Source organism: Mastigoproctus giganteus, chromosome 12 (genome assembly GCF_048544385.1).
Source record: "Mastigoproctus giganteus isolate SK-2022 chromosome 12, ASM4854438v1, whole genome shotgun sequence".
Lineage (NCBI taxonomy): Eukaryota > Metazoa > Arthropoda > Arachnida > Uropygi > Thelyphonidae > Mastigoproctus > Mastigoproctus giganteus.
In genome coordinates this window covers 19,558,952-19,584,922 of record NC_143586.1, presented here as the reverse complement: position 1 = coordinate 19,584,922, position 25,971 = coordinate 19,558,952, and the positions used below count along the sequence as shown (strand labels likewise).

Genomic DNA, 25,971 nt, shown 5'->3' with positions numbered 1-25,971 from the left:
TTTTAATTTTTTTTAATTAAAATTTTCATGATTTGATCTGTATACTGCTGGAATTGTCTTTGAAAAGTATTATAATGACTGAAGTAATTTTTAGTTAAGTTTCTGCCCAAATTGAAAGTATATGACATATTATTTATATATATATAGCTGAGGTAAACAACAGTTTAAATTTGAAAGAGAAAGCCTTGATGTATATGGTCTCTCTCTCTCTCTCTCTCTCTCTCTCTCTCTCTCTCTCTCTCTCTCTCTCTCTCTCTCTCTGTGCCTCCGTAGCTAGGTGGGAAGGAGCAGCAGTGCGTAGCACACGCTTCTTGATTAGACCGGGGTTCGAGCCCATCACCACCAAATACGGAGCATGCGGAAAGGTCAGGGGAATGACCACTGCACCGGAGCAATATGGCCTTAGTTGCTAATGCTCCTAAAAACCAAATAACAACATCTCTCTCTCTCTCTCTCTCTCTCTCTCTCTCTCTCTCTCTCTCTCTCTCTCTCTCTCTCATATGCAGGGTATTGCTAATAATTTTCTCAGTACTACACTACAAATAAACAATACTTTTTCAGAAGTACCTTGCTATTTATATAATTCATGTTACTGTCTATATGTCCATTTTGGGTATTATTATCCCCCTCATCTGTGAGTAGCTAGACACTAGCAACTCTTGATCACCTGGTGACAGTTAAATTTGCATTACAAATAATGTCAAAAGACATAAAGTACAACTAATTTATTTAGTTATAACCTACTTACTTTATGCAAATAAGTTATTAACTAACTACTGATCTGTGTTTTACAGGTATTGCAGCACTTTTCAACATCTGGCAACTTTATTCATAATGTGAATTTATTCTTGACAATTCATGAAATAAACTCACAAAATTAATTGAGTGGGCTGTCAGCTGTTGCAAAATGCCTAGCCGTCCACTGTGGGGGAATGATCTGTGAAATGGCAACATGGGCAAGGCATGCATTATAAACAAAAAACAGTATACGAAGGGCATTTGAAAAGTTCATGGCCTGAGAACTTTTCAAATGGTTTATTTGAGGAGTCTTGCAACATGTTACTTTTTCAACATAATCCCTTTGAAGTCGATACACTTTTTGCCACTGATGCTCCAGCTGTGAAAAAAGTTTTCTCTTGGGCCTCCAAGAATGCATCCACTGCAACAATGATGTGTTGTTGAGAAAATGGTTGTCAGCCAGGTATATTTTTAAAATTAGGAAATAAGTGATAGTATGATGGTTCAAAGTTACAAAGCTACACTCATTCAGTGCAACTATGGCAATAGCAGACTTGTGAGTAGGCATGTTGCCCTGGTAGAACAAGACTTCTTTGCCGAGTTTTGCTCAGCATTTGTTTTAGATGTTTTCATGCAAACACCTTGTGAGTTGTTTGCATGAAAACATCAAAAGAAGGTAATCCACTAGTAACATTCAGTCAACATCCCAAAAAACTGATGTCATCAACTTGCCAGCAGAAGGAATCGAGAACTGCGGTTTTACTGTTTGGAATGCCTCTTTGTCTCTGGTGCCGAAAGTGATAGATTCACAGCCACAAACCTTGCAAGTAAATTTGCTAGATCTGTTTTAAAATGATGCAAACATCATTCAAATGTTCACCTGACCTGACAACTCTTGTGCGTTTTCGATCTGCTGTCAACAATTTTGGAATCCATTGCGCTGACGCCTTTTTTCTTAGCGAGAACCTTTATGTGGTACACACATTCAGATGGGATGCCCAAGACGTTGGTAATGTACCGAACTGTCACTCGTCGATCACTCATCGCCAGATCATGTGCACTGTTACAACCTCTGGAGTGATAGATGTTGCCATGGCATATGTCACTTAGGCTTTCCCCTCCCTCATTTAAATTCTGCTGTCCACTTCTTAACCATGCAGTAGGAAGGGGCATCCTTCCCCATTGTTGTAACTATATTCTCATGAATGGCCTTTGGCATTAGTCCCTTTTTTTCCAAATATTGGATGACTGCACAGTGACTGAATTTATCCATCTTTCCTCATAGGATTTATTATTATTTGTTTTTATTTATTAAAATTTATTATCCTATAAATTAGGGATGGAGTTAGTGGCTATCACTAATGAGAACTTAGGAATGTTAATACAAACAGACATGAAGATTGCCATGCACTGTAAATATTCAGCCAGATATTATTTTATTGGATCTTTGCATGTAGAAACGAGGTTATAATTCCATTATAACCTCGGGTTCAGGTATTATAATTCCATTATAATACTTGAACATTATTATAAATGTGGACTCACACTGGTCAAACCACACACAATGGCAAAAACCTCCTTGAAAGGGCATAAAGAAGAGTAACCAAGGGTCCAAGGAAATGCCTATGTGAGGAAAGATTCTCATGATATGGTCTGCAATCACTGGAATCTAGCCATCTGGGTGAGAGCTCAGAATAAAATTGAGGCATGTTATGAAAATTATCTGGATTGCTTTGATAGTAAGCTTTTGTAAAATAATAAGAGAAGTTTACCTCAATATGAGCATTACAGCTCTGATTCATACTATTGATAGTAAGCATATGTACAGGGTGAGAAACTTAATCCTCTTCAAATTTGTGTTCTTTTAGTCCAGCAATTTTCCTATTCTTGGAAACAAAAGCTGAGCCATCGTATTACTCTTTATTGTTTATACATCATCAAATTGATCTGCTTTCAGGGTTTCGCGGAGTCATATCTGGTGAATACTAGAGTTCCTTATAGCGAGAGTGCTGTTTTAAGATCAAATATTTCACTTTACTGTTTTAGCTTTAGCATTAACATAGGCATATGATGCAAGAAAGCACACTAATACAGCGTCAGCCAAAAAAAAAAAAAAAAAAGGTCTTTCCATTTCACCCATCCATTCACTCCAAAAATTTGTCTAGTACTTCCATGAATTTATTTAAGCTATCAACTTCTACAATAACAGATAGAAGTTTGTTCCAACAATCAGCCACCTGCTGGTAAAGGAAAATTTCCACACATCTAGTCTGCAACTGTCTTTCCTCAGTTTGAATCTATGCCCCTGCAGGTGTGTAATCTGAGCAGACGGAAGAATCCCATTAACATTTGAGCTTGCTCAAACCATTCAAGACTTTATATACCTCAATCAGATCACCTCACAGGACCTAATCTCCAGACACTGCAATTTGCAGAACTTAAGCCTTTCTTGGTAAGAGCAACCATCTGTTCCTCTCGCCAAAATGAGGTCTCCATACCTATATGCAGTACTCAAGGTGTGGCCTGACCATCACCTTATACAAAGGGATAATTACCTCCTTATCCTTGATAGCAAAATTCCTGTATATCATTGACAAGACCCCATGGGCTGCTCTGGCAGCCTGCCTGCACTCCACTACCTTGACCTTGCTTTATACAAAGGAATAATTACTTCCTTATCCTTGCTAGCAAATTTCTTGTATATCCTTGACAAGACAGGCGCCTCCATAGCCAGGTGGGCAGGGGCAACAGTGTGTAGCACACGCTTCTTGATTAGACTGGGATTCGAGCCCGTGACCACCAAATACAGAGGATGCGGAAAGGTCAGGGAATGACCACCGCATATCCCTGGAGCAATATGGCCTCAGTTGCTAATGCTCCTAAAAACCAAATAACAATAACTAACAATTGACAAGACCCCATGGGCTGTTCTGGCAGCCCAGAAAAAAACTTCACATTTGGCTGCACAATAATAATCCCTCCCAGATATTTTTCGTTCTCCACTATCCTGAGTGTAGTATCACACAGTTGGTACATTACTCTGGGGTACGTTGGTATGTTACTGCTACCCATATGCAATACTTTGCAGTTGTCAATGTTAAACTTCATTTCCCACCTCTCAGCCCATCTGCCCAACTTTTCCAAATCCTGTTGCAGTAGCATACTGTCATTAACAACCTTGCCAACCTTTGTATTGTCTGCAAACTTAGACATTAGGACTGATACACCTTCATCAGTATCAATGATAAATACAGAAAATAACAATTTGCCAGCACTAAACCCTGGGGGACTCCACTAATAACATTAGTCCATGAAGAGCCGTGTCCATTTATTACCACTCTCTGCCATCTCCCACTCAACCATCCCTTTATCCATTGTAACAACTTGCCCTTAATGCCATACCACTCCAATTTGTACTACAGTCTTCCATATTCAACAGTATCAAAAGCTTTCCTGAAATCCAAGTATATATGACATCAAAATTATTTTTTGCCTCTAGTTCATTTGTGACCACATTGTAGTATCCAATCAAATTGGTCAGACAAGTCTTCCCCTTAACAAACCCATGCTGTGACTGAGATATAACTGCAGTCTTGTCTGGGTGATCCTGCAGTGCTTCTTTAACCAGTGACTCCATTATTTTATCCAGAACAGAAGTTAAACTAAGAGGTCTGTAATTACCCATGTCACCCTTTGTGGATTGGGGATGCATTTGCACATGATTCATGAGCACCACTTGATTCATGGTAGTTCCCCTGAATCAAGTGGTGCTCTCATAATAATGGACTTCTTTACTTATGTAAACTCATCTTTGCTGTTCCTCTTTGCATCATTTGCCAGAGATTTCTCATAATCTGCCTTCACTTGCCTAACCTCCTTTGTGACTTTAGTAGTTTATCTACCATAGTCTTCTGTATCACCTGATAATTTATATGCCTCATGCATTTTTCTTCTCTGCCACGACTCTCATTAGTTCATCTGACATCCATTTGACATCTGACACCTTGAGCAGTATTCATGTAGTCAGCTGGTTTTTCTGATCTTAAAGCAAAATTTAACACACAAATGTTGTTCATTGCACTTTGGCATTTTGAAATATGATGAGATGTAAAAACACATCTTTATTATCAGCTGATGGTAGCAAACTGCTGTAGGTGAGTGAATAGCTTTCTGCGTGGAAGCACATGCTTCTTGATTAGACCGGGGTTCGAGCCTGTCACCACCAAATATGGAGGATGCGGAAAGGTCACGAAATGACCACCGCATATCCCGGAGCAATATGGCCTTAGTTGCTAATGCTCCTAAAAACCAAATAACAACATAACAACAAATATAAACTGAAGGGTAGTACCATAGATTTGAACTTGGAAAGTATGCATTTCATCAGTGAATGATTGGCCACTCTAATAAACTACCATCCATGGCTGATGAACATGAGAATTTAGAAACATTTATGGAAGAATTGAGCATGTTGTCAGCTGGTAAGTCAAAGTCTCTACTGGCATTCCTTGATATCCTTGCATAATTTAGCCATTCTAATATAATACTAAATTTGAGCCGACCGGGCTAGCCAGGTGGGTAAAGTACCTGCCTGGCAACCCAAAGGTCGCGGGTTCGAATCCTGCCTCGGGCTTGGATCACAGTAAAATTCAAAAACCTTGGGAGGTGCATTATGGCCACAGAAGCTGATGTGCCAACAACTAACAAAAAAAAAAAAAAAAAAAAACTAAATTTGAGCATAGTAAAGATTTGTTTTTAATTAGGATAATGATCACTCTGTTTTTATATATATATATATTTCTTTAGGTTACCAAGGAAAGGACTGCACAATGTTTCTTGAGAGTTGATGATGAATCTATGCAGAGATTTCATAATCGGGTTAGGCAAATCCTGATGGCATCTGGATCAACAACTTTTACAAAGGTAATTTATATTTTTTACTACAAATATCATTTATGGATATATTTAACAGGTTAACTGCATCTGGCGCCTCTGTAGCCAGGTGGGCAGGAGCATCAGTGCGTAGCACACGCTTCTTGATTAGACTGGGGTTCGAGCCCACGACAACCAAATGAGGAGGATGTGGAAAGGTCAGGGAATGAGCACTGCATATCTCCGGAGCAATATGGCCTTAGTTGCTAATGCTCCTAAAAAAAAAAACAACCAAAATAACAGTTAACTGCATCATGGCACACATGTGTAATGGGGATTTTAATCACCTTAGAGAGAAAAAACCTCGTGACTCAAGAACCATATTCTTCCGATTTGATGGGAAAAAAATGGATATTTTTGTCAAGCAACCTTTGTCAACAGCTGACTAATTCATCCTTAGTGAGAAGAAAGCCCAAAAATGTCTCTGACCTCCCCAATCCTGATTGACTCAGTTCTGTAATTTTCAGTTACAGGTCATAAAAGCTGTCAGTGTAGCCAGCAATGAAAGTGCTAAATATACTTTTGTTTTTAAAATATTTTCTTCCAAAAAATTTTTATTCATTATGAAAACTGCAGGTTATAAAAGTTTATTTTACACTATATCACTGAATAGAATATAACTATTTACATGGTGTGATGTGAGTGAATTCGGCTGTTCTCATATTTGTTAGACACTATTTTTATTAATTAGAATTTCAACTGATTATACAGAATATAGATGGCATTGCTTATGTGGTGTGTCTGTTAGACATTAACTAAACTTTTAATCTTTCTATTTAATCTAACTAAACATTAAATGTAAAATAATGCATAATCGTTTAGAGAAATTTGGTTACAAAAAGTGTGTGGGAGAATGTGAACTTATGTTGGATTCGGAGGGAGAAAATGGCTGTTGGGTTGCAGTCAGATGCAAGATGACTGATAAAGATTAATGTGATGTATTTCAGAATCCAACTGTCACATCAAAATAAAGGACTAAAATAAAATAAAATGCATACAGAATAATATAAACACTGAGGATAACAGTGATGAAATAAAATAAAGTAACATATGAAATGTGGCTAGATAGTTCCATAAATGACTTCAGAGTAGTTTCTTTGTGTAGCTTTATATGAAACCATTCTCTTCTGCCATGATTGGAAGTATTTCTGTAGCTCATTTACAAATATCAGTTTTAGTGCCCTCACTGGATACCTCAGAAACCGAAAATGTGGTCCTTTCAGCAAAGTTTTGAAAGTTGATAAATAGAAAGAAATCAGAACTATTATAAGTATCTGGATTTCTTTCAGTAATTGTCTCATCAGTAATGTGTTAATTCACACTATTTTATCAGTAATGCAATTTATAATGAGAAAATGTATACTTCAGAAGGTACCTTCCTGTCTGACTTCTTATTCTCAAGTATAAAACTTCACTGAAAGGGACACATTTTGTGTCCCTTTCAGTGAAGTTTTGTGTGTTGGGAAGTCCAACAGTGTTAAGGTATTAAATTGATATCAGTAAATGAGTTCCAAAAATGCTTCCATTCATGAGTGAAGAAGATAGTGTCATGTATAGCTGAACAAGGACAGCTTTTATAATTGATAAGTTCATTTTTTAACTTACTTATAAAGTCAACCCCTGGAATTCTTAAAATTGCTTTTTAATACTTTTATTCTATTTTATTTTATTCAAAATGTATAGTGTTTTTAACTCAATTTATAAAAATAAAATGGGTTAAAAAGATTTCGTGGATTTCAAAAGCATTCATCTAAGAATTGTGGGCAGCATTAAAATGTGCATTAACAAAACTTATTTCTGCATTTTATTATCAATCCTGCTGACCCCCCCAGAAGCCTTTTATGGGGAGAGAGAGAGATTGTATAACTGTACGTATATTCTCTGTTTACTCCCGTTATATTCTGTGCATATAACTAAAATAGAATAAATAAATAACAGGGATGATTAAATTTTTATGCTGGGATGATATTTTTTTTTAAAATAGAAACAGTGTTTAGTCTTTATTCACTCTCATCAGTAGACTCATGAGAATGAATAAGTGCTAGGTGTGAATTGTATATTTTAGAAAAAAATTATAAGAATAGATGCTTTTTTTTTTTTTTTTTCTAATATCACAGTTTAAACCTGATTTGTATATATTGTAACAGTTCAATTGTATATTTAAATGTGTGTTAATGATATGGTTATAAATGTTTACATAAAATATGTACTAAATATTATCTTTCTTTTTTTAGATTGTGAACAAGTGGAACACAGCCCTTATTGGCTTGATGACCTATTTCCGTGAAGCTGTAGTGAATACTCAGGAACTTTTAGACTTATTAGTGAAGTGTGAAAATAAAATTCAAACCCGTATAAAAATTGGACTCAACTCAAAAATGCCTAGCCGTTTCCCACCAGTTGTGTTTTATACTCCTAAAGAACTGGGTGGTCTTGGAATGCTTTCTATGGGGCATGTTCTGATTCCACAGTCAGATTTAAGGTAAGACATAACTGATATGTTTAATGCAGTGAATATAGGATATAGTGACACAGTATAATAGCGTAGCTTAATTTAATTTATTATGGTACTCATCTTTTTATAATCTGCATTGATGTTGGAATAAAATGGATGATAATTTTAAATTTAAGTTATCGTGAATAAGTTAGGATTTAAAAACAGAATTAAAATGTGCACAAAGAAGTAGGAGTGCACATCTTCATCCTTGGTTGTCAATGTTGAAATTTAAAACAATTGAAGTTATATGGTTGGAAACAGAAGGCCAATAGCCATAACAAGTGGCTTTCATTTTACACATCTTCAGTTGGCAATGGTAGAATGAGAGTAAACGCGTGAATTTAGAGGAGAGAACAAAGAACTTTAAAATACAGTTATTTTATTTTGTGGTGACACATGCAGTTTAGCCACTACACTGTATAAGATGCAATAAGGAGTCATCAGTCTAGAAGCAAAGTCTGAGAAAATCATTCAGACAGTGATGGAACCATTCCGAAGTGTTCTAGCTAAAGATAGATCTCTTAATTAAGTCTTCCAATTTTTGGTATCTGAACGGTGAGAGGTATGTGTGTATAATTGGTAAAAATTTTGTCATAAATTGATAACTAATTTTGTCACAAAAGAGAATAATATATTTCATATTGTAAAGCAAATCACAATGAACTTTATATTGTTTGAATGGCATGGTGCATATGTAAGGGATATATTAAAAGAAGGAATAAAGCACTTTTGACCTGCACAAGATTAAAATTATATAAAGGTGGAAATTTGACAGTTTGTGGTATGTTCATTACAAAGACAAGAATAGCAAGAGGTTGACGTGCATGATCTGTATTTAGGAGGTTACATATGTCAAACTCTTTGTAATGCTTTTCTATGTAATGGTGAAGTAGCAATAATAACAATCATTGATGAGGTAGTAGGAACATACCACAAACTGATTTCCATTTGTCTATAATTTCTTATTGGAAATAAACAGGTATTTAGATTTCATACAATGAGTTGCCTCATGTTTGTACTTCAAATAATGATTTTCTGTTTACTTTTCTTTATAGAGATATATATATATATTTTTTTTTTTTTTTTTTTTTTTTGCTGTAGTGGGACAACATGATTTGATTTTACTAGAACTTTGTGATGCTTTTTTATGACAAAATTAGTTCATATTAGGTCACATACATAAATGATGCTTTTGCATTTTTTACTTTTTAACTATTTAAAAGAAAAAAAGCTCAATGAGAATCATATTTATAAAACTTATTTTTCCTCCCTCTGCTGCTTCTAGGTGGTCTAAGCAGACAGATGTAGGCATTACCCATTTTCGTTCTGGTATGAGTCATGATGAAGATCAGGTGATCCCTAACTTGTATCGATACATTCAACCTTGGGAAAGTGAATTTATTGATTCCCAAAGGGTATGGGCTGAATATGCTTTGAAAAGACAAGAGGCTCTAGCACAAAACAGGTATTATATCATAAGTAGTATTCTTGAACTTTATTGTACTATGATAGTTCTTGCATTTCAGAGAAACGCCACCTTTGCTACAACTTCACATTGACAACATAAAGATTTATTTCAAGGTCCACATCAGATCTTCTTAGTTACCAGTCCTTTATCTATTCTCACCCCCCCCCCCCAACACACACTACACTAAACGTAGGATAAATTATAATTAAATTGGCTTCATGGTGCTCTCAAATATGAAGGATCATTGAACCCTATATGGATGGTATTTTATTATTTGACACTTTGACAGTGAATTAGTTCTGTTTGAACACGAAATGATGCAGTTGGTAGAGGTCCTTGTTTGTGTGTTATCATAATTGATTGCTTTTTAACTCTTGACATTCATTTTGTTTATGTATTTTTTAGCATTACAAGTATTATTGGTCTTATATTGTGTTATCAAAATAACCCCTTATGTGTGGGTTCCAGTTTCCAAATTTTTTTCCTTCAGATGTTTTAGTAAATTGTCAGATTTAGTTATTTTGTGTAATAAAAAGCAAGGACATAGTTTGTCCAATTTTACTCATCATGGACTTGTTATTTATCATCTGTTCCTCAGTTGAGGTCATCCTATTTTTTTCAAAGCAGTGGAAACATAAATTGCCAACACTTATAGGTATTGTGAGAAACGGAATGATTTTATTGCCATTGTTGAAACTTGGCTCACTCCTTTTAATAGTTTACAAGCCTTTTCAGTGAACTCTGGTTGTAATGTTTTCTCTGTGTAGTTGTTATTTGGGTTTTAGGAGCATTAGCAATTAAGGCCATATTGCTCTGGGGATATGCGGTGGTCATTCCCTGAGTTTTCCGCATCCTCCGTATTTCGAGGTCATGGGCTCGAACCCCGGTCTAATCAAGAAGGGTGTGCTACGCACTGCTGCTCCTGCCCACCTGGCTATGGAGGTGCCCTTTCCTCTGTGACTTTTGATAATAGTAAAGGTGTGTGTATGTGCCCGCCCACCCATTAGTGTTAACCAAATGATTCAAGGAAGCAAACTTATTGTGCGCAGGGAAAAAAAATAATAATTCAGTCACAATTTACCCATTTCTAAAAACTAACAATCTAATCCTCCTTGAACCTTATCACTCTGAACTTCGGCTGTCTTGGGAGGACATAGTTTGTCCAATTTTACTCATCGTGGACTTGTTACTTTATCCAGTGATCAAGAACTTGCTGATCCGAAGATGAACTTTGTAGGATCTCCCGATGATTCACAAAATTTTATATTTGTTTCCCTTGTTATTGTTTCATCTATCAATGTCAAATCCTTCCATTCATTCATTTTACTTGATAGAGGTTTTTAAGAGCCTTAAACATTTTTTTTTTTTTTTTTTTTTTTTTTTTGAGGTGAGACCTGCAGACCTGAATATAATATTTCAAATGAGGTCTTGCTGTTGTTATAAAGAGGAATAAGAACATCCTTCCTGCTGGCAGAGGTCTTTCTGGCCCTCTGTTACACTTCCATGGAAACTTCTAATGTGCTTGTATCATAATCCCTAAATATTTCTCATATAGAAAACTTTAATTTTGTGTTCCATAGTTTGCAGTTTGAAATGTGCAAAACTATTTAATCCAAAACCTCTTTTGATAGTAAATGAATGGAATATTTATATTAATGTATTTTATAATCAAAGATAATGCTTATCACTTACATTAATATTAAGTAATTAAGCAACTATTTGAAAATGATTAACCAACTGTGGCCAGCTGAAAGAGAACTACTGAAAATAACACTCATTGTCGATTTATTTCAGCCATATCTTCTTAGTTGCTAGTCCTTTATCCATTCCCACCCCCCAACACATGCACACACACTACACTAAAAGTAGGATAAATTATAATTAAATTGGCTTCATGGTGCTCTCAGAAGTTGATAGCTTAAATAAATTCAAGGAGGAACTGGACAAATGTTTAGAGGGAATGGTTGTGTGAAATTTTTTTTTTTTGCTGAGGTTACATAACTTGCTTTCTTGCATCACATGTCTCTACTATTACTATACCTTCACTTACTGGCTTACGTTACTCATCTTTGGACAAATTCAATGGAAAAGTTTGGTGAAACTCAAGCAATTGCCCTTGACATTTCAAAGGCTTTTGATCACGTTTGGCATAGAGGTCTTCTAAATAAGCTTCCATCTTATGATTTGCAAACTGTTGTTTGTAATTGGGTATCCAGTTTTCTCTCTGACCACTTACGGTGAGTGATTGTAAATGGGTCTCCGTCTTCTTTGCTTCTCCACTAATGCTGATATTCCCCAAGTTTCAGTTCTTTCGCCCACTCTTTTCTTCTTGTTTATTAATGACCTTCTTCCGTTGACCGAAAATCCTTTCCATAGTTTTGCTGATAATAGCACACTGCATTCCTCCTTCCAGTTTGAGAAACTTTGCCACGTTCAAACAGCTTCAACTTCCCGAATATCCGCCCACAGACGAAGATATGGATGTTTATTATGAAAATCTCCAGTCAGCTCTTGATCTTATCCCAAAAAAGGATGTTTTGATACTCATGGGTAATTTTAATGCAAAAATAGGCATGACAGTTTCTTCCAGTCCGGAATGTGGTAGGTTTGGTTGTGGCACTAGAAATGAGCGGGGTGAAAGTTTAATTGAATTTTGTCATCTGAACAGTCTTGTCATATGTTACACCCGCTTTCAGTAGCGCCCGAGAAGGCTCTACACATGGAAATCTCCTGATCATAAAACAAGGAATCAGATTGATTATATCCTCATGCAGCAAAGGTGGTGTTCCAGTGTAATCACAGCAAAAACACTTCCTGGAGCAGATTGTGACAGTAATCATCAGCTACTTCACTTCATTCTCAAGCTGAAGCTGAAAAAGATCATGAATAAGGTTTTCCCTAGACGATTGGATGTAGAAAATATTCCAAACGATTATATGCTTGAAACAGGGAATCGTTTTCAAGCTCTATTAGAACTAGATGATGATGATATGCTGCCTGAGGAAATGTGAGAAAATACAAAAAGCATTATTAAGGATTCAGCAAATAGACACATTAGAGAAAAGCCAAAGATCAGGAAGCCTTGGATTACAGAAGCCACTTTTAAACTTATTGAACAGAGAAGAACTGCAAAAGCCCATGGTGTACAAGGAAACAAAGAGTATCAGGAACTAAGCAAGCCAGGACAAACAGGATTATATCAATCGAAAGTGTAAAGAAATTGAACACCACAACAAATGAAACAACACTAAGAAGATGTAATTAAGTCCTTAAGACAAAAGTTCTGACCAAAACTTAATGTAATTAAGGACTGCAAAGGGGAAATTTTAACAGAGGAGAACACAATCAAAGGAAGGTAGAAAGAATACTGTGAGCAGCTCTTCCGAGCACCTGCTGGCACTAATGATCTGCCACCCCCCTTTTCAAGAGTGTAATCACGAACCAATACCACTGAAGGAAGAAGGCGAAAAAACCACCAGAGGACTAACGCGTGTGGCAAGTCACCTGGAATTGATGAATTCCCAGCAGAATTGATTAAAGCTACAGGTGTGAAGCAACTGTGAGAACGAACATGGGAAACAGACTTTTTCACAGTAGGTGAAAAAGCAGAGCTGTATTTTGTCAGGCAGAGCTGTATTTTGTCATCTCACCCTTCACGTGTGAAGCTTTGGAAGATTTAGAGACTGGCATCAAAATTGGAGGACTGAAGATAAACAACCTCCGTTATGCAGATGATACTGTGCTAATTTGTAATTCTAAGGATCATCTTAAAGAAACTCTGAGGAGAGTATGTGAAGCCGGGAAGGCGCCTCCGTAGCCAGGTGGGAAGGAGCAGCAGTGCGTAGCACATGCTTCTTGATTAAACCGGGGTTCGAGCCCGTCACCACCAAATACGGAGGATGCGGAAAAGGTCTGTGAATGACCCCCGCATATCCCGGAGCAATATGGCCTTAGTTGCTAATGCTCCTAAAAAAAAACCAAATCACAATCACATGTGAAGCCGGTAAGAAAAAAGGATTGTTTCTGAATGTGTGTAAAACTAAAATTATGCTGATTGGCGATAATCTCGGTTCCAGTAAAGTGAAGGTTAATGGGCAAGATATCAAAGAAGTTGATGAATTTGATTACTTAGGGTCAAGAATAAATAAAAATAGTGACTGCTCAAATGATGTAAAGAGACGACAGGCAATTGCTAAAACATTGGTCGCTGATCTTATAAAATTATGGAGAGATCATGATCTGCTCCTAAAGACAAAATGAGAATCATTGATTCATTAATTTTTCCATTTGCCACTTATGGATGTGAGGGATGGAATCTGTAAAGAGCTGACAGGAAGAAAATTGAGGCGTTTGACATGTGGTGTTACAGGAGGATACTGTGTATTTCTTACTTGGATCGAAGAACAAATGAGTGGATATTGAATAAAATTGGCAGGTCTACAAATTCTTCTTCATGGCATCAACAAAAGAAAACTCGAGTTTTTTGGTCATATAGTAAGAAGGGAAAACTTTCTGTTGAAGAATATAATCAAAGGAAAAATCGAGGGGAAGTGGTGCAGAGGAAGACCTGCAACTAGTACAACAGCTTCTCAGAGAACTATGTGACCGGAAGAAGAAGAAAATCCAGTTTTCTCTCTGACCACTTACTGTGAGTGATGGTAAATGGCTCTCTGTCTTCTGACTTCTCCACTAATGCTGATATTCCCCAAGTTTCAGTTCTTTCTCCCACTCTTTTCTTCTTTTATATTAATGGCCTGATAATAGCACACTGCATTCCACCTTTCAGTTTGAGAAACTTTGCCCTGCTCAAACAGCTTCAACTTCCGAAATATCCCTACCCAGTGGAGAATTACCCAGAGATCAGAATTCTTTAAATTCTGATCTCTGGGTAATTCTCCACTGAGGCAAACATAACTTACTTGATTTCAATCCTTCTAAAACTCATTCCTGTCTTATACCTTGCAAAAAGGATTCTTCTGCTCCTGTGCTTATCTTTGGTGACACTCTGATTTCTAGGCAAGATCCTATATCTCTATTGGGATTACCCTGACTTCAAATCTCTCTTGGCATAAGTACATTACAAATATTACTTCCTCTGCATCTAAAAAACTGGGTTTTCTTTTTTGATTTCAGCATTAATTTTCTTCCAAAGATCTGTTCACTCTATACAAATCGGATATCTGCCCTACCATGGTATATTGTTCTCACATCTGGAGTGGTGCCCATAAAACATAGATTCCATTCAGAACTCATCTCTAACAGCGTCACTCCACTCTGTCTCATAGACGTTCTTTTTCTGCTGCATACCTTTTCTATAGATACTTCCATGAGCACTGTTCTGAATTGGCTTCTGTAAATTCCTGCTCTCTCTTCCAAACCAGTGTGAACACATGCCACAACCAGTCGACATCCTTTTACTGTCCAACTTGAAACTCACAGAACCAACTTTTCTTCTTCCTCATTTATTCATTCAACTTGTTTTCTGGAACAGCCTTCCTTCATATACATAATTCCTGAAAATTATAATCTACAGAAGTTCAAGTCTAATGTCAACAAATATTCTTTCATCTTCTCACCTTCCAACCCACACACAGTGCTAAGTACTATAGGTTCTAATACCTCTGTTGTGTTTGGAGTTTTTATTTAAAAAAAAAAAAAAAACTTTTTATGAAAGAATTAATTAAACTGTTTTTACATGATTACCATTACTATCAACTGCACTATTAATCAAAACAGGCACTTTAATGTGAACTTCCAATTACAGCACAGCAACAAGTGCAGGTGTTGTAAAAGTTGATATATGCATGACTCGCTTGGATTTGTCGCAAAATTGCACGACAAAAATTAGCCACAACTAGATATGTGATAATTTATTTATTACGCTCGCTCAGTAAGGAACTGAGAACAAAATGGATTCTTGCAGTAACATTAAAAAATTGTTTTAAATTATTAACATAAATTTTTCTCCATGGGAAGAAACCTTACATGACCTTTTGTGCATTTCTAAAACCATATGTTTGGTTTTAGAAATGCACAAAATTTCTTGACTGACACTTGAGTATTTATAGTAAGTCATTTAGAAAGACTAAATTGCTACAATGGATAAAAGGATGGTTAAGTGGGAGAAGACAGAGGGTGGTAATCAATGGGTGCTGCTCTTCTTGGACTAATGTTATTAGTGAGGTCCCACAGGGTTCGGTGTTAGGTCCACTGTTGTTTTGTATATTTATCAATGATATTGATGAAGGTATATCAGGCTCAATGTCGAAGTTTGCAGATGATACAAAGGTTGGCAGGGTTGTTAATGACAGTAATAGCAGTGTGCTACTGCAACAGGATCTGGATAATTTGGGCAGATGGGCTAAGAAGTGGCACCTGAAGTTTAACCTTGACAAATGCAAAGTACTGCATATGGGTAGAAGTACCCCAGAGAAACGTACCAACTGTGTGGTACTACACTTAAGGTGTAGAAAATGAAAAAGACCTGAGAGTAATTGTGCAGGCAGTTATGAAATTTTCTGAGCAATGCAGACAGGCTGCCAGGGCAGGTCATGGGGTTTTTGTCAATGATATATAGGAATTTTGCTAGCAGGGAAAAGGAGGTGATTATCCCTCTGTATAAGGCAATGGTCAGGCCACGCCTTGAGTACTGCGTACAGGTCTGGAGGCCTCATTTTAGGAAGGATGTAGATTTACTTGAGCGTGTACAGAGAAGGGCAACAAGATTGGTGAGGGGAATGAAGGGATCCTCTTATCAAGAGAGGCTTAAGTTCTGCAAATTGCAGTGGCTGGAGACTAGGCACCTGCGCGGTGATCTGATTGAGGTGTATAAGGCCTTGAATGGGTTCAGCACGCTGAATTCTGATGGGATCCTTCCACTTGTTCAGATTACGAACCTAAGGGGGCATAAATTCAAATTAAGAAAGGACAGATGTAGAATAGATGTGCGGAAATTTGCCTTTAGCCAGCGGGTGGTTAATTGCTGGAACAAACTTCCATCTGTCGTTGTGGAAGTTGATAGGTTGAATAAATTTAAGGAGGAACTGGACAGGCGTTTGGAGGGAATGGTGTGATTTTTTTTTTTGGCTGATGCTGCATAAGCTCATACACTTGCTTTCTTGCATCACATGCCACTACTACTACTACTACATTAGTCCTTTCTACATTAGTGCTACGTTAATCCGTCCGAAGAATGTCCATTAATTATCACCTGTCTCTTTATGTTTAGCCAGACCTGATCCACTTGTGGAATTTGAGCATTAGCATTAGTTGAGGCATATGATACAAGAAAGCAAGCTTATACAGCACCAGCCAAAAAGGAAAAAAAAAAAAAAAAAACTTTCCTATTTCACCCATCTGGTCACTCCAGACGTTTGTCTAGTTCAGCCTTAAATTTATTTAAGCTATCAACTTCTACAACAACAGATTGAAGTCTGTTCCAGCAATTAACTACCCACTGGCTAAAGGCAAACTTCTGCATATCTATTCTACCTGTCTTTCCTCAATTTGAATCTATGCCACCTCAGGTTCTTAATCTGAGCAAGCAGAAGTATCCCATCAGCATTTAGTCTGTTCAAACCATTCAAGACCTTATACACATCGATCAGATCACCTCACAGGTGACTATTCTCCAGCTGCTGCAGCTTCCAGAACTTAAGCCTTTCTTCATAAACACATCCCTTTGTTCCTCTCACAAATCTTGTTATCCTTCTCTGTACTCGTTCTAGCAACTCTACATCCTTCCTAAAATGAGACCTAAAGACTTGTATACAGTACTCAAAGTGTGGCCTGACCATTGCCTTATACAAAGGGATAATCATCTTGTCTCTGCTAGCAAAATTCCTATATATCATTGACAAAACTCAATGACCTGCTCTGGCAGCCTGTCTGCACTGTCAGAGAACTTCATATCTGACTGCACAATTACCTCAGGTCTTTTTCATTCTCCACCTCCCTGGGTGTAGTACCACACAGTTGATATGTTTCTCTTGGGTTACTGCTACCCATATGGAGTGTTTTGTATTTGTCAATGTTAAACTTCAGTTGCCACTTCTCAGCTCATCTGCCTAACTTTTCTAGATCCTGTTGCAGTAGCATGCTGTCTTTCCTGTCATTAACAACCTTGCCAACCTTTGTATTATCTGCAAACTTGGAAATTAGACCTGATATACCTTCATCAATATCATTGATAAATACACAAAACAACAATGGGCCCAGAATTGAACCCTGGAGGACTCCACTAATAACATTAGTCCAAGTAGAGCATTGTCCATTTATTACCACTCTTTGCTGTTTCCCACTCAACCATCCCTTTATCCATTGCACTAACTTTCCCTTAATGCCATGCTGCTCCAATTTGTGCAGCAGTCTTCCATGTGCAACAATATCAAAAGCTTTCCTGAAATCCAAGTATATGATATCAAAATTATTTTTTGCATCCAGTTCCTTTGTGACCACATTGTAGTATCCAATCAAATTGGTCAGACAAGACTTTCCCTTAAAAATCCATACTGTGTCTGAACTATTACTGCTTACTGCTGTCTTGTCTGAGTGATCCTGTATCACCTCTTTAACCAATGACTGCATTATTTTGCCCAGAACACAAGTTAAACTAACAGGTCTATAATTATATGTATCACCCTTTGTGAATTGGGGATACATTTGCACATCTCCAGGCTATGGTGATCTCCCCAACTCTAAGGATGCTCTCATACTTATGGCTAAGGGTTTGCTTACTTCCCTTGCTGCCTCCTTCATTATAACTGGATAGATTCCATCTTCCCCAGGTGCCTTTTTTATGTTTAACTTCAACAGTTTCTCCTCCACTTTGCTCTCAGTTATTACAAAATCACTTATCTCCCTGTTAGAGTTTGATAAACTTCTGACATTCCCCTCCTTGAATAACTCCTCATGTGTGAATGTAGATGCAAAATACTCATTCAGTTTATCAGCTATTTGAGCAGGATCATCAACAGTGGAACCATCAATATCAAGTGGACCAATCTGATTAATCCCCTTCCTTCTAGAGTTTACATAAGTAAAGAGCTCTTGGTGGTTTTTTTTTTTTTGCATCCTTTGCCAAAGATTTCTCATAATCTGCCTTTGCCTGCCTAACCTCCTTTGTTACTTGATTACAGACTAGCTTATATGTGCCATAGACTTCTGTGTCACCTGATAATTTATATCCATTTTTCTTTTCTGCCACGAGCCTCATTAATTCATTCGAATCCATTTAAGCTTGAACAGTATTTCTTAGTTGGAATGAAAAGCCTAGTAGCCTCCAAGATTAAGTCCCTGAAGGCTTCCCATTTAGAATTCACCGTTGGTAACATCATCAGTTGATCCCACTGTATAGGATTTAAAAACATCTGAGACCACTGTAGTCACCTTTACGAAAACAAAAACCCTTCCCTTTACTTTTGATAGTAGTTACATCTTTAAGTAAATCCCATAACAGTACACTGTGATCACTGTCAGCTAGTGGTTCCTTTATCTGCAAATTCTTAATGCATGAATAATCACTGCTGATAATCAGATCAAGGGTATTACTCCCTCTGGTTGCCCCTCGAACATGTTGCTGTAGAAAATAATCCTCCAATAAATCCACAAAAGCCTTGCTTGCATGCGAGTGACCAATCCACAAGTTCCAGTCGATATCTGGAAAGTTAAAATCCCGCATTACAAGACATTTTGATTTATTCATCAGAGTCATTAGGCCTATAACATACTCCTACTCTCATTTTCCCCTTCCCAGTGTTTATATCACACCAAACAGACTCAACATTGCACTGTCCACCTGTGTCAACTGGATGCACTTCCTTAGATTTTGTGTTTCTTAACTAACAGCATAACCCCTCCTCCATTCCTACCTTATCTGTCCTTCCTGTACACATTGTACTCCCCAAATTACAATTCTGCACTGCTTATATTTCTGTGACACCATGTCTGTGATATCCCAACAATATCTGCCTTTGATGTCTTGATCAGCAATTCAAATTCATCAATTTTATTTACTATACTTCCAACATTAGTGTACATGCAAGGGTATACATGCACTTATTCTTACTCTTACTCTAACACAGCCCAGCTTGCACCAATTTGTACAGTTGCCTGTTATGGGGGATTCAAAAAGCTTTACTAAAATCTTGATATGCAATATTGAAATTGTTTCCATCATCTGATTTTTTTATGATTTCATCACAGTAATTAACCAGATTTGTTGGGCAAGGTTTCCCTTTCAACATGCATGCTGTCTATCCCTTTGGGATTTCATTTTTATGAAAATGTTTTGGTGGTCTGTCCTTGATTAGTGATCTATTATCTTACCCAATACAGAAATCACACTCACTAGTCTCTAGTCACTAATTTGCAACTTTGTGTGTCTCTCTCTCTCTCTCTCTCTCTCTCTCTCTCTCTCTCTCTCTCTCTCATGAATGGCTGAGACTTTTTTTAAATATTTTGAATATCTTCTCTTTTACAGGAATTTTACTTTATTTCTGGTTCTCCTTAAACTTCAAAAAATTTTTCTTGGAAAGATATTTAAAGATTTGTTGTAGCAGTGGGTCTTGTTTTAGGAAGTTTGAGGTTGGGCTTTCCCAAGGTGTGGAGCATTGTTGTCTATTTATTTTTTCTTTTTTCAACTTTTTATTGTTATATTTTCACTCTCTTTTATTTCAGTTCTGAGCACATACTGATGGTGTTTATTTTATTTGTGTCCATTGAATTGAAATAAGAATTTGTATTCCTCCCTAGCTTAACTAGAGGTTAACTGGAATTGTCTGGTAAAAGAGTACCCCCCCCCAAGCCTTTAATGTTCTGTGTTCACTGAGGTCTAGAGTTTTGTTCTGGATGCTAAAGCTGTCAGTGGAAGAAAACCCTGTGATAGCAATTTGCATTGACTTGGTGATCAGTTGTAATGTCTTGTGGCTTGAGGCCAGGGTTGCAATGCTACACTGGCCAGTGCAGTATTGTCACATTTGCATTCAATCTGGTAGACTATTTTTGCTGTCTGGGTAGTGGAATTTTTAATAGTCTGATTTATTTTTGTTGTTCTGGTGGCAGGTTTGAACTTCATATCTGCCAGCAATCCTGACTCCAGGATGGTAAAGAAAGGTGATGGTTGAAATGTTGTTGATCTTCCCCCCCCAAGGTGTGGCGGGGACAGATTTCTGAATTCTTAATGACCTGGTTGATGAAGCCATCACGAGTATTAGTCATTGGGTACTATGAGCCTGATCTTCTGTGTGTAGCATGGGTGGCTTGCAGTTGTGGTGTGCCCTTGATGATACTAGTTTCACTTTGTTAAAATATTTGATGTATAATGGACAATGATATCTGGGTCAGTGGGCTTTCAGTAAACAGAGGTGGTAATGGAATTATCAGTGTATTGTGTAGACATCTGGAAAAGGGTAGAATTGGCCAAGGTGAAATAAATGTCATTGTTCAAGCTGTTCAGGAAAGAGTAAAGTCAGCACAGGAAATAACAGTCCCCCCCCCCACTCTTCTGAGGAGTTTTCCTGTGTTGAGCTCCTTCTGGAGGTAAAAGTTACCTTGGAAATGGAAATAGGCTTCTCCAGCCATGAGATCATTCATATCAAAAATATGTTTCACTGGAAGGTAGTTTGTGTGTGGGCATGTTTCTAGCCTGGGCTGGTTTGAAAACAAGGAGTACTGAAGTCTACAATAGTTGTAAGTTGTTAAACTGTTTCACTTAAAGTATAATCTGTTAAAGCATTATTTTGATGAAGAAACCAGTCATAGGGCAATTTCACTTCTTTTGTATCACACAGAATTTTTTCTTAATGAGCTCATTTGGCTGTTTCGTCATGTTACCTTAGAGGTTTATTACACTGATATGTAACTGATATAAATTGTGTAGTGAACTTTGTATTTTAACTAATCTTTAAAGAATTATACTTTTTTCGTGATAAATTTTCTATTTTTTAGGCGTTTGACCCTCGAAGACCTTGAAGACAGTTGGGATCGTGGAATTCCTCGTATCAACACATTGTTTCAAAAGGATAGGCACACTTTAGCTTATGATAAAGGATGGAGAGTGAGAACTGATTTTAAACAGTATCAGGTAACTGAAGAACATATATCTTGGTTGTTTGATTAGTTTTAACATCTGTGCATATTAAAAGTTCTATAACATCTCATATATTAGTTAATTTTTCATAAGCATTATATTGGATCCAAGAGGAATCATCACACTTTAAAAACTGTGTTAGAACTTCTTGTGCAATCAAATGGTAGTCATTGACCATGTATTTAATATTTTGTGTCTAAGTTATGTCCAGCTTTTCAACATCATTAATGAATATAATATTTCTTTTTATATTAGTTTACTTTATATTACAATTTATATTTTTTATATTACAAGAAACTCCTGTTTCTTGTATTCTGTCTATCTTGTGAACTCCTCTGACCATTTGGTCGTCCCAGAGTATAAACAGAAAATTTATTAACATTTATTTATTTATTTATTTATTAATATGATATCAAACTTTAATAATTGATTCAATAAGCTCAGCTCAGTTTTAGAATGTGGCTTACATTGTGATAACTCCTGACAATTTATTTTGCAGAATTTCAGTGGGAAAACAAGATAATGAACATGAACTGTATGAACTTATGAACATGAACTGTATGAACTTATGAACATGAACTGTATGAACTTATGAACATGAACTGTATGTATATTTAAATGAAATATGTTTCAGGAATTGTTTGAGAGGAAAAAGGATCATCATCAAATTTTCATTGCCATGTTTTTTTTTTTTTTTTACCCTTGGGGAAGTTTTATGACCAGTTTTGATTCTACGCCCTGTCCCTTTCTGAAACAACCCAAGAAGTTTGGAACAGCAGTTCCCAATCTTGTCAAAATTTCAGAACTTATTTGGAATATTCTTATTTCATAAAAGCCAAGGCTATGACATGACTAGGAAAACATTTTGTAGAAAAATTTGATTGCTTTTACTCTGATAAAAAGAATGATATCCTAGACAAGTATATTTCCCAGATATGGAAATAGCTATCAGTAAAAACAACCATTTAAACTTATTGTAATTTAGTATCCTAATACTGAATTACAGTAAGTTTAAATAATAATACTATAAGTTTAAATGCTATAGTTTAAAATGATACTGTAAGTTTGAATGATTCAGTATTAGGATACTGAATTACTTACTGTAATTCACTATCCTAGTACTGAATTATTGTTCCCTGAAAAATTCTTTTAGAAAATCTGTCTGGTAACAGTGAAAATGTGAAAGTACCTGCATACTTTCGTTGTTGAACATCTGGTATCCAGAAGTATCTTGTTAAATACATTGGCAACCTGGCAATACATTATGAATTATATATGCTGAGCAACCCAAGTCTGTAATTTTAATTACTTATACATTGTGCATTATGTTTATCCTTTTGCATTATGATATCCTTTTGCATTGCGCATTATGATTTCCTTTCTTACTAATGCCAAATATTTGCATTTTTGTTAGCAGCTTGTAATGCAATAATTTTTTGTTTATGGATATTTTTTTCCCAGTTACTTTTAATATATTTGATAAGAGTAATTTTTCAATTACACCACTGGTTTTAGAAAAATAAATGTCATTGGACATATCTTCAATATTCCATATGTAATCAGAACTAGAAACAGCTTTTAATCATCATAATTAGATGCTAGATACATAGACTGATTCATCTGATTGTGTGTGATCATATACATAACACACAGGCTCCTCCATAGCCAGGTGGGCAGGAGCAGCAGTGCGTAGCACACACACTCTTGATTAGACCACCAAATATGGCCGATGCGGAAAGGTCAGGGAATAACCATCGCATATCCTCGGAGCAATATGGTCTTAGTTGCTAATGCTCCTAAAAACCAAATAGCAAACAACAACAATAACAAACATAACACACAGTTCTGAATTGTAAGTTATAATTAGAAAAGTGATCTTTATTCATTTCATCAGAGACCACTTTAACAAAAACATTTGTGATAATTGCCTTACACTTGCACGACTGAATTTAGTCTTGCACAACTAAATTTTGATTTATAAACATTTTGATGAACTCCATTAATTTAAAGCTTTGGTGGTGTTTAATGGTTTGAAAAGAGAACACCCCCTTCCTTCAAGGCTACATACTGTCACTTGCTAATTGTCATGCATTTTTGAAAATGAATTTATTTTATAACTGAATTGGCAGACTTGATTTTTTCTGTTTCACATTTTTTTGTGAAACAGAAATGGATGGGTGATATTCTACTGCTAAAAATGATTAGGAACATAATGAACACAATACTGTAGTATTTTGTACCAAGTTGAAGAAAATTAAATTCTCATAAAAAAAAAAATTTAAAAAAATCTTTCTTTTTCTTTTCATTATTATTTCCAATCAATTATGAAAATAATAATTAAAAGAAAGTAAATACTGGCTTCCTCTCTCTAGAGGAAGCCTGTGTTATTGTTAAATTGCACTGAAGAAAAAAATAAAGAATAAATAAATACTCCCCTCCCCCCATCCTTGAAGCAAAATTTGCATATTCTAAATGAAATTGATTTGTTATGTCTCTGTCATATCTCCATTGAAAGTGATATTGGACGCATTCATTTTAAAATACAGTCGATTCCGGTTATTTGGGACACATCGGTACTAGTGCATTTTGGCCCGATTAAGCGGCTGCCCCAATTATGCGAAGTTTCACGCAAATAGTTAAAAATACAGCTTTATGATTGATTTTCTGTACGATCAAATCACTTTACGATGGACTCACGACTCATCATAGTAAGGGCATGTTTACTATACGATATGTAGTAAGCGCTGGTCATTGCGATCACGTTTGTGAATTAAAGTTTAATTCTATTAAACAGCAATTCTAATTAGTGAAAATAGGAGGAATATTATCCACAGGGTATAAAAGTAAAGATATACTGTATTAAGTACAAATTTACGCTTTATTACGTTACCAATTAAAAATTAAATGATACGTGAAAATCAGAAGAATATTTTCAGCAGGTTAGCAAAATAAAAATAAATTTACGCTTATGTGCATAGCTTAATTAATGCGTACTGTAATATGTACATACTAACTGATTGACATTTCTGTTCACTGACATTTGTGGGTGGGGGTTAAAATTTAAAACAGCAAAAAAGATAACAAAGAACATGGCACACACAAATTGCAAGTAACACGATATGCGCAAGTGAGAACAGAGTAACGAAGCTTAAAAAATCAGAATGAAGAGCAGATTCTGGAAATTAATTTTTTATATGAATGAAGCACTAACAGAAAGCCCAATAAACAGGGGACTGCTAATTGTTTTTATTGTTTTGTGGTTGTGACCTCCAGAAATCCGACTGAACCACGTGGTATGGGTGGAGACAATTGTAGGGTAATCTCGAGTGCTGCAGTCTCCTGCCCCGATTAAATGGCAGGTTGTCCCAGTTAAGCGAAGTAAACCCTAGCTATTTTCTCTATTGGGTTCTGTTCTTTAAGATATGTTTCATATAAACGGCGGCCCAAATAAGCGGAATCCATTGTACTTTAATCAACCAATAATGTACTACCCATGTTGTTCTGTTTCCTTAGAAATGTTTGCTAATGAGAGTTATTCCTAACAGTAATCTCCCATCTTGTCAGTATCCCAGCAACCTTGGTTCTACTTTTTAATCGTAGGTCATTCCCCTTGCTTATCACTTAAATCTCCCAGATTTTTAGGGGGGAAAACTAAGACAGGAATAATGAAAATTGCAATAAAATTGCCAACAAAGACTCATAATTATCTTCTTTCCGTCTTCCGAGAAATCTATGCACAAATGCTCTAAATAATTGCCAGGCTGCTAGTTCAGTATCCCATAGCCCTGTTTCAAATACATCATCAAGAAGTTTCTTCATTTGAGGTTTAGTGAAAATTGCTTCTTTCAGTTTTGCATCTGTTAAATTGGGAAACATTTCCCTCTTTATCCAGTGCATTGGTTCAACCATTGGAACATATTTTATATTACTTTACCCTGATAAAAATTCCTCCCTCTTTTTCCATTGCTGCATAATATGTTTTTCTGCTACATGACTGTACTGCAAACATAAAAGAAAACAGGATTTTGTGAAACCTCCCAGTAGACCATATTAATCTAGTTACCTTAAGATCATTCCAAGCAAAATCATGGTACTTTATTGTACTCAGGACCATGGACATACTTTCATGTTTCTTTCAAGTTAACAGCATGAAGTAGAGTAACTGATGGGAGTGCATTTACATTGTACAGGAAAACTGCTTTTAAACTTGTTATGCTGTTAATTAAGAAAAACATAAAATCAAAAGAA

General features: G+C 36.3%; 1 protein-coding gene across 1 annotated transcript in view; it reads left to right on the top strand.

Moving 5' to 3' along the window:
* Prp8 (pre-mRNA processing factor 8) overlaps positions 1-25,971 on the top strand; it is a 247,399-nt gene that overhangs the window by 151,122 nt on the left and 70,306 nt on the right. The window contains exons 23-26 of the mRNA XM_090386973.1: positions 5,545-5,661; positions 7,905-8,152; positions 9,453-9,632; positions 21,582-21,717. Coding sequence (XP_090243099.1) covers positions 5,545-5,661; positions 7,905-8,152; positions 9,453-9,632; positions 21,582-21,717 — 681 coding nt within the window. The remainder of the gene's footprint in view (positions 1-5,544; positions 5,662-7,904; positions 8,153-9,452; positions 9,633-21,581; positions 21,718-25,971) is intronic.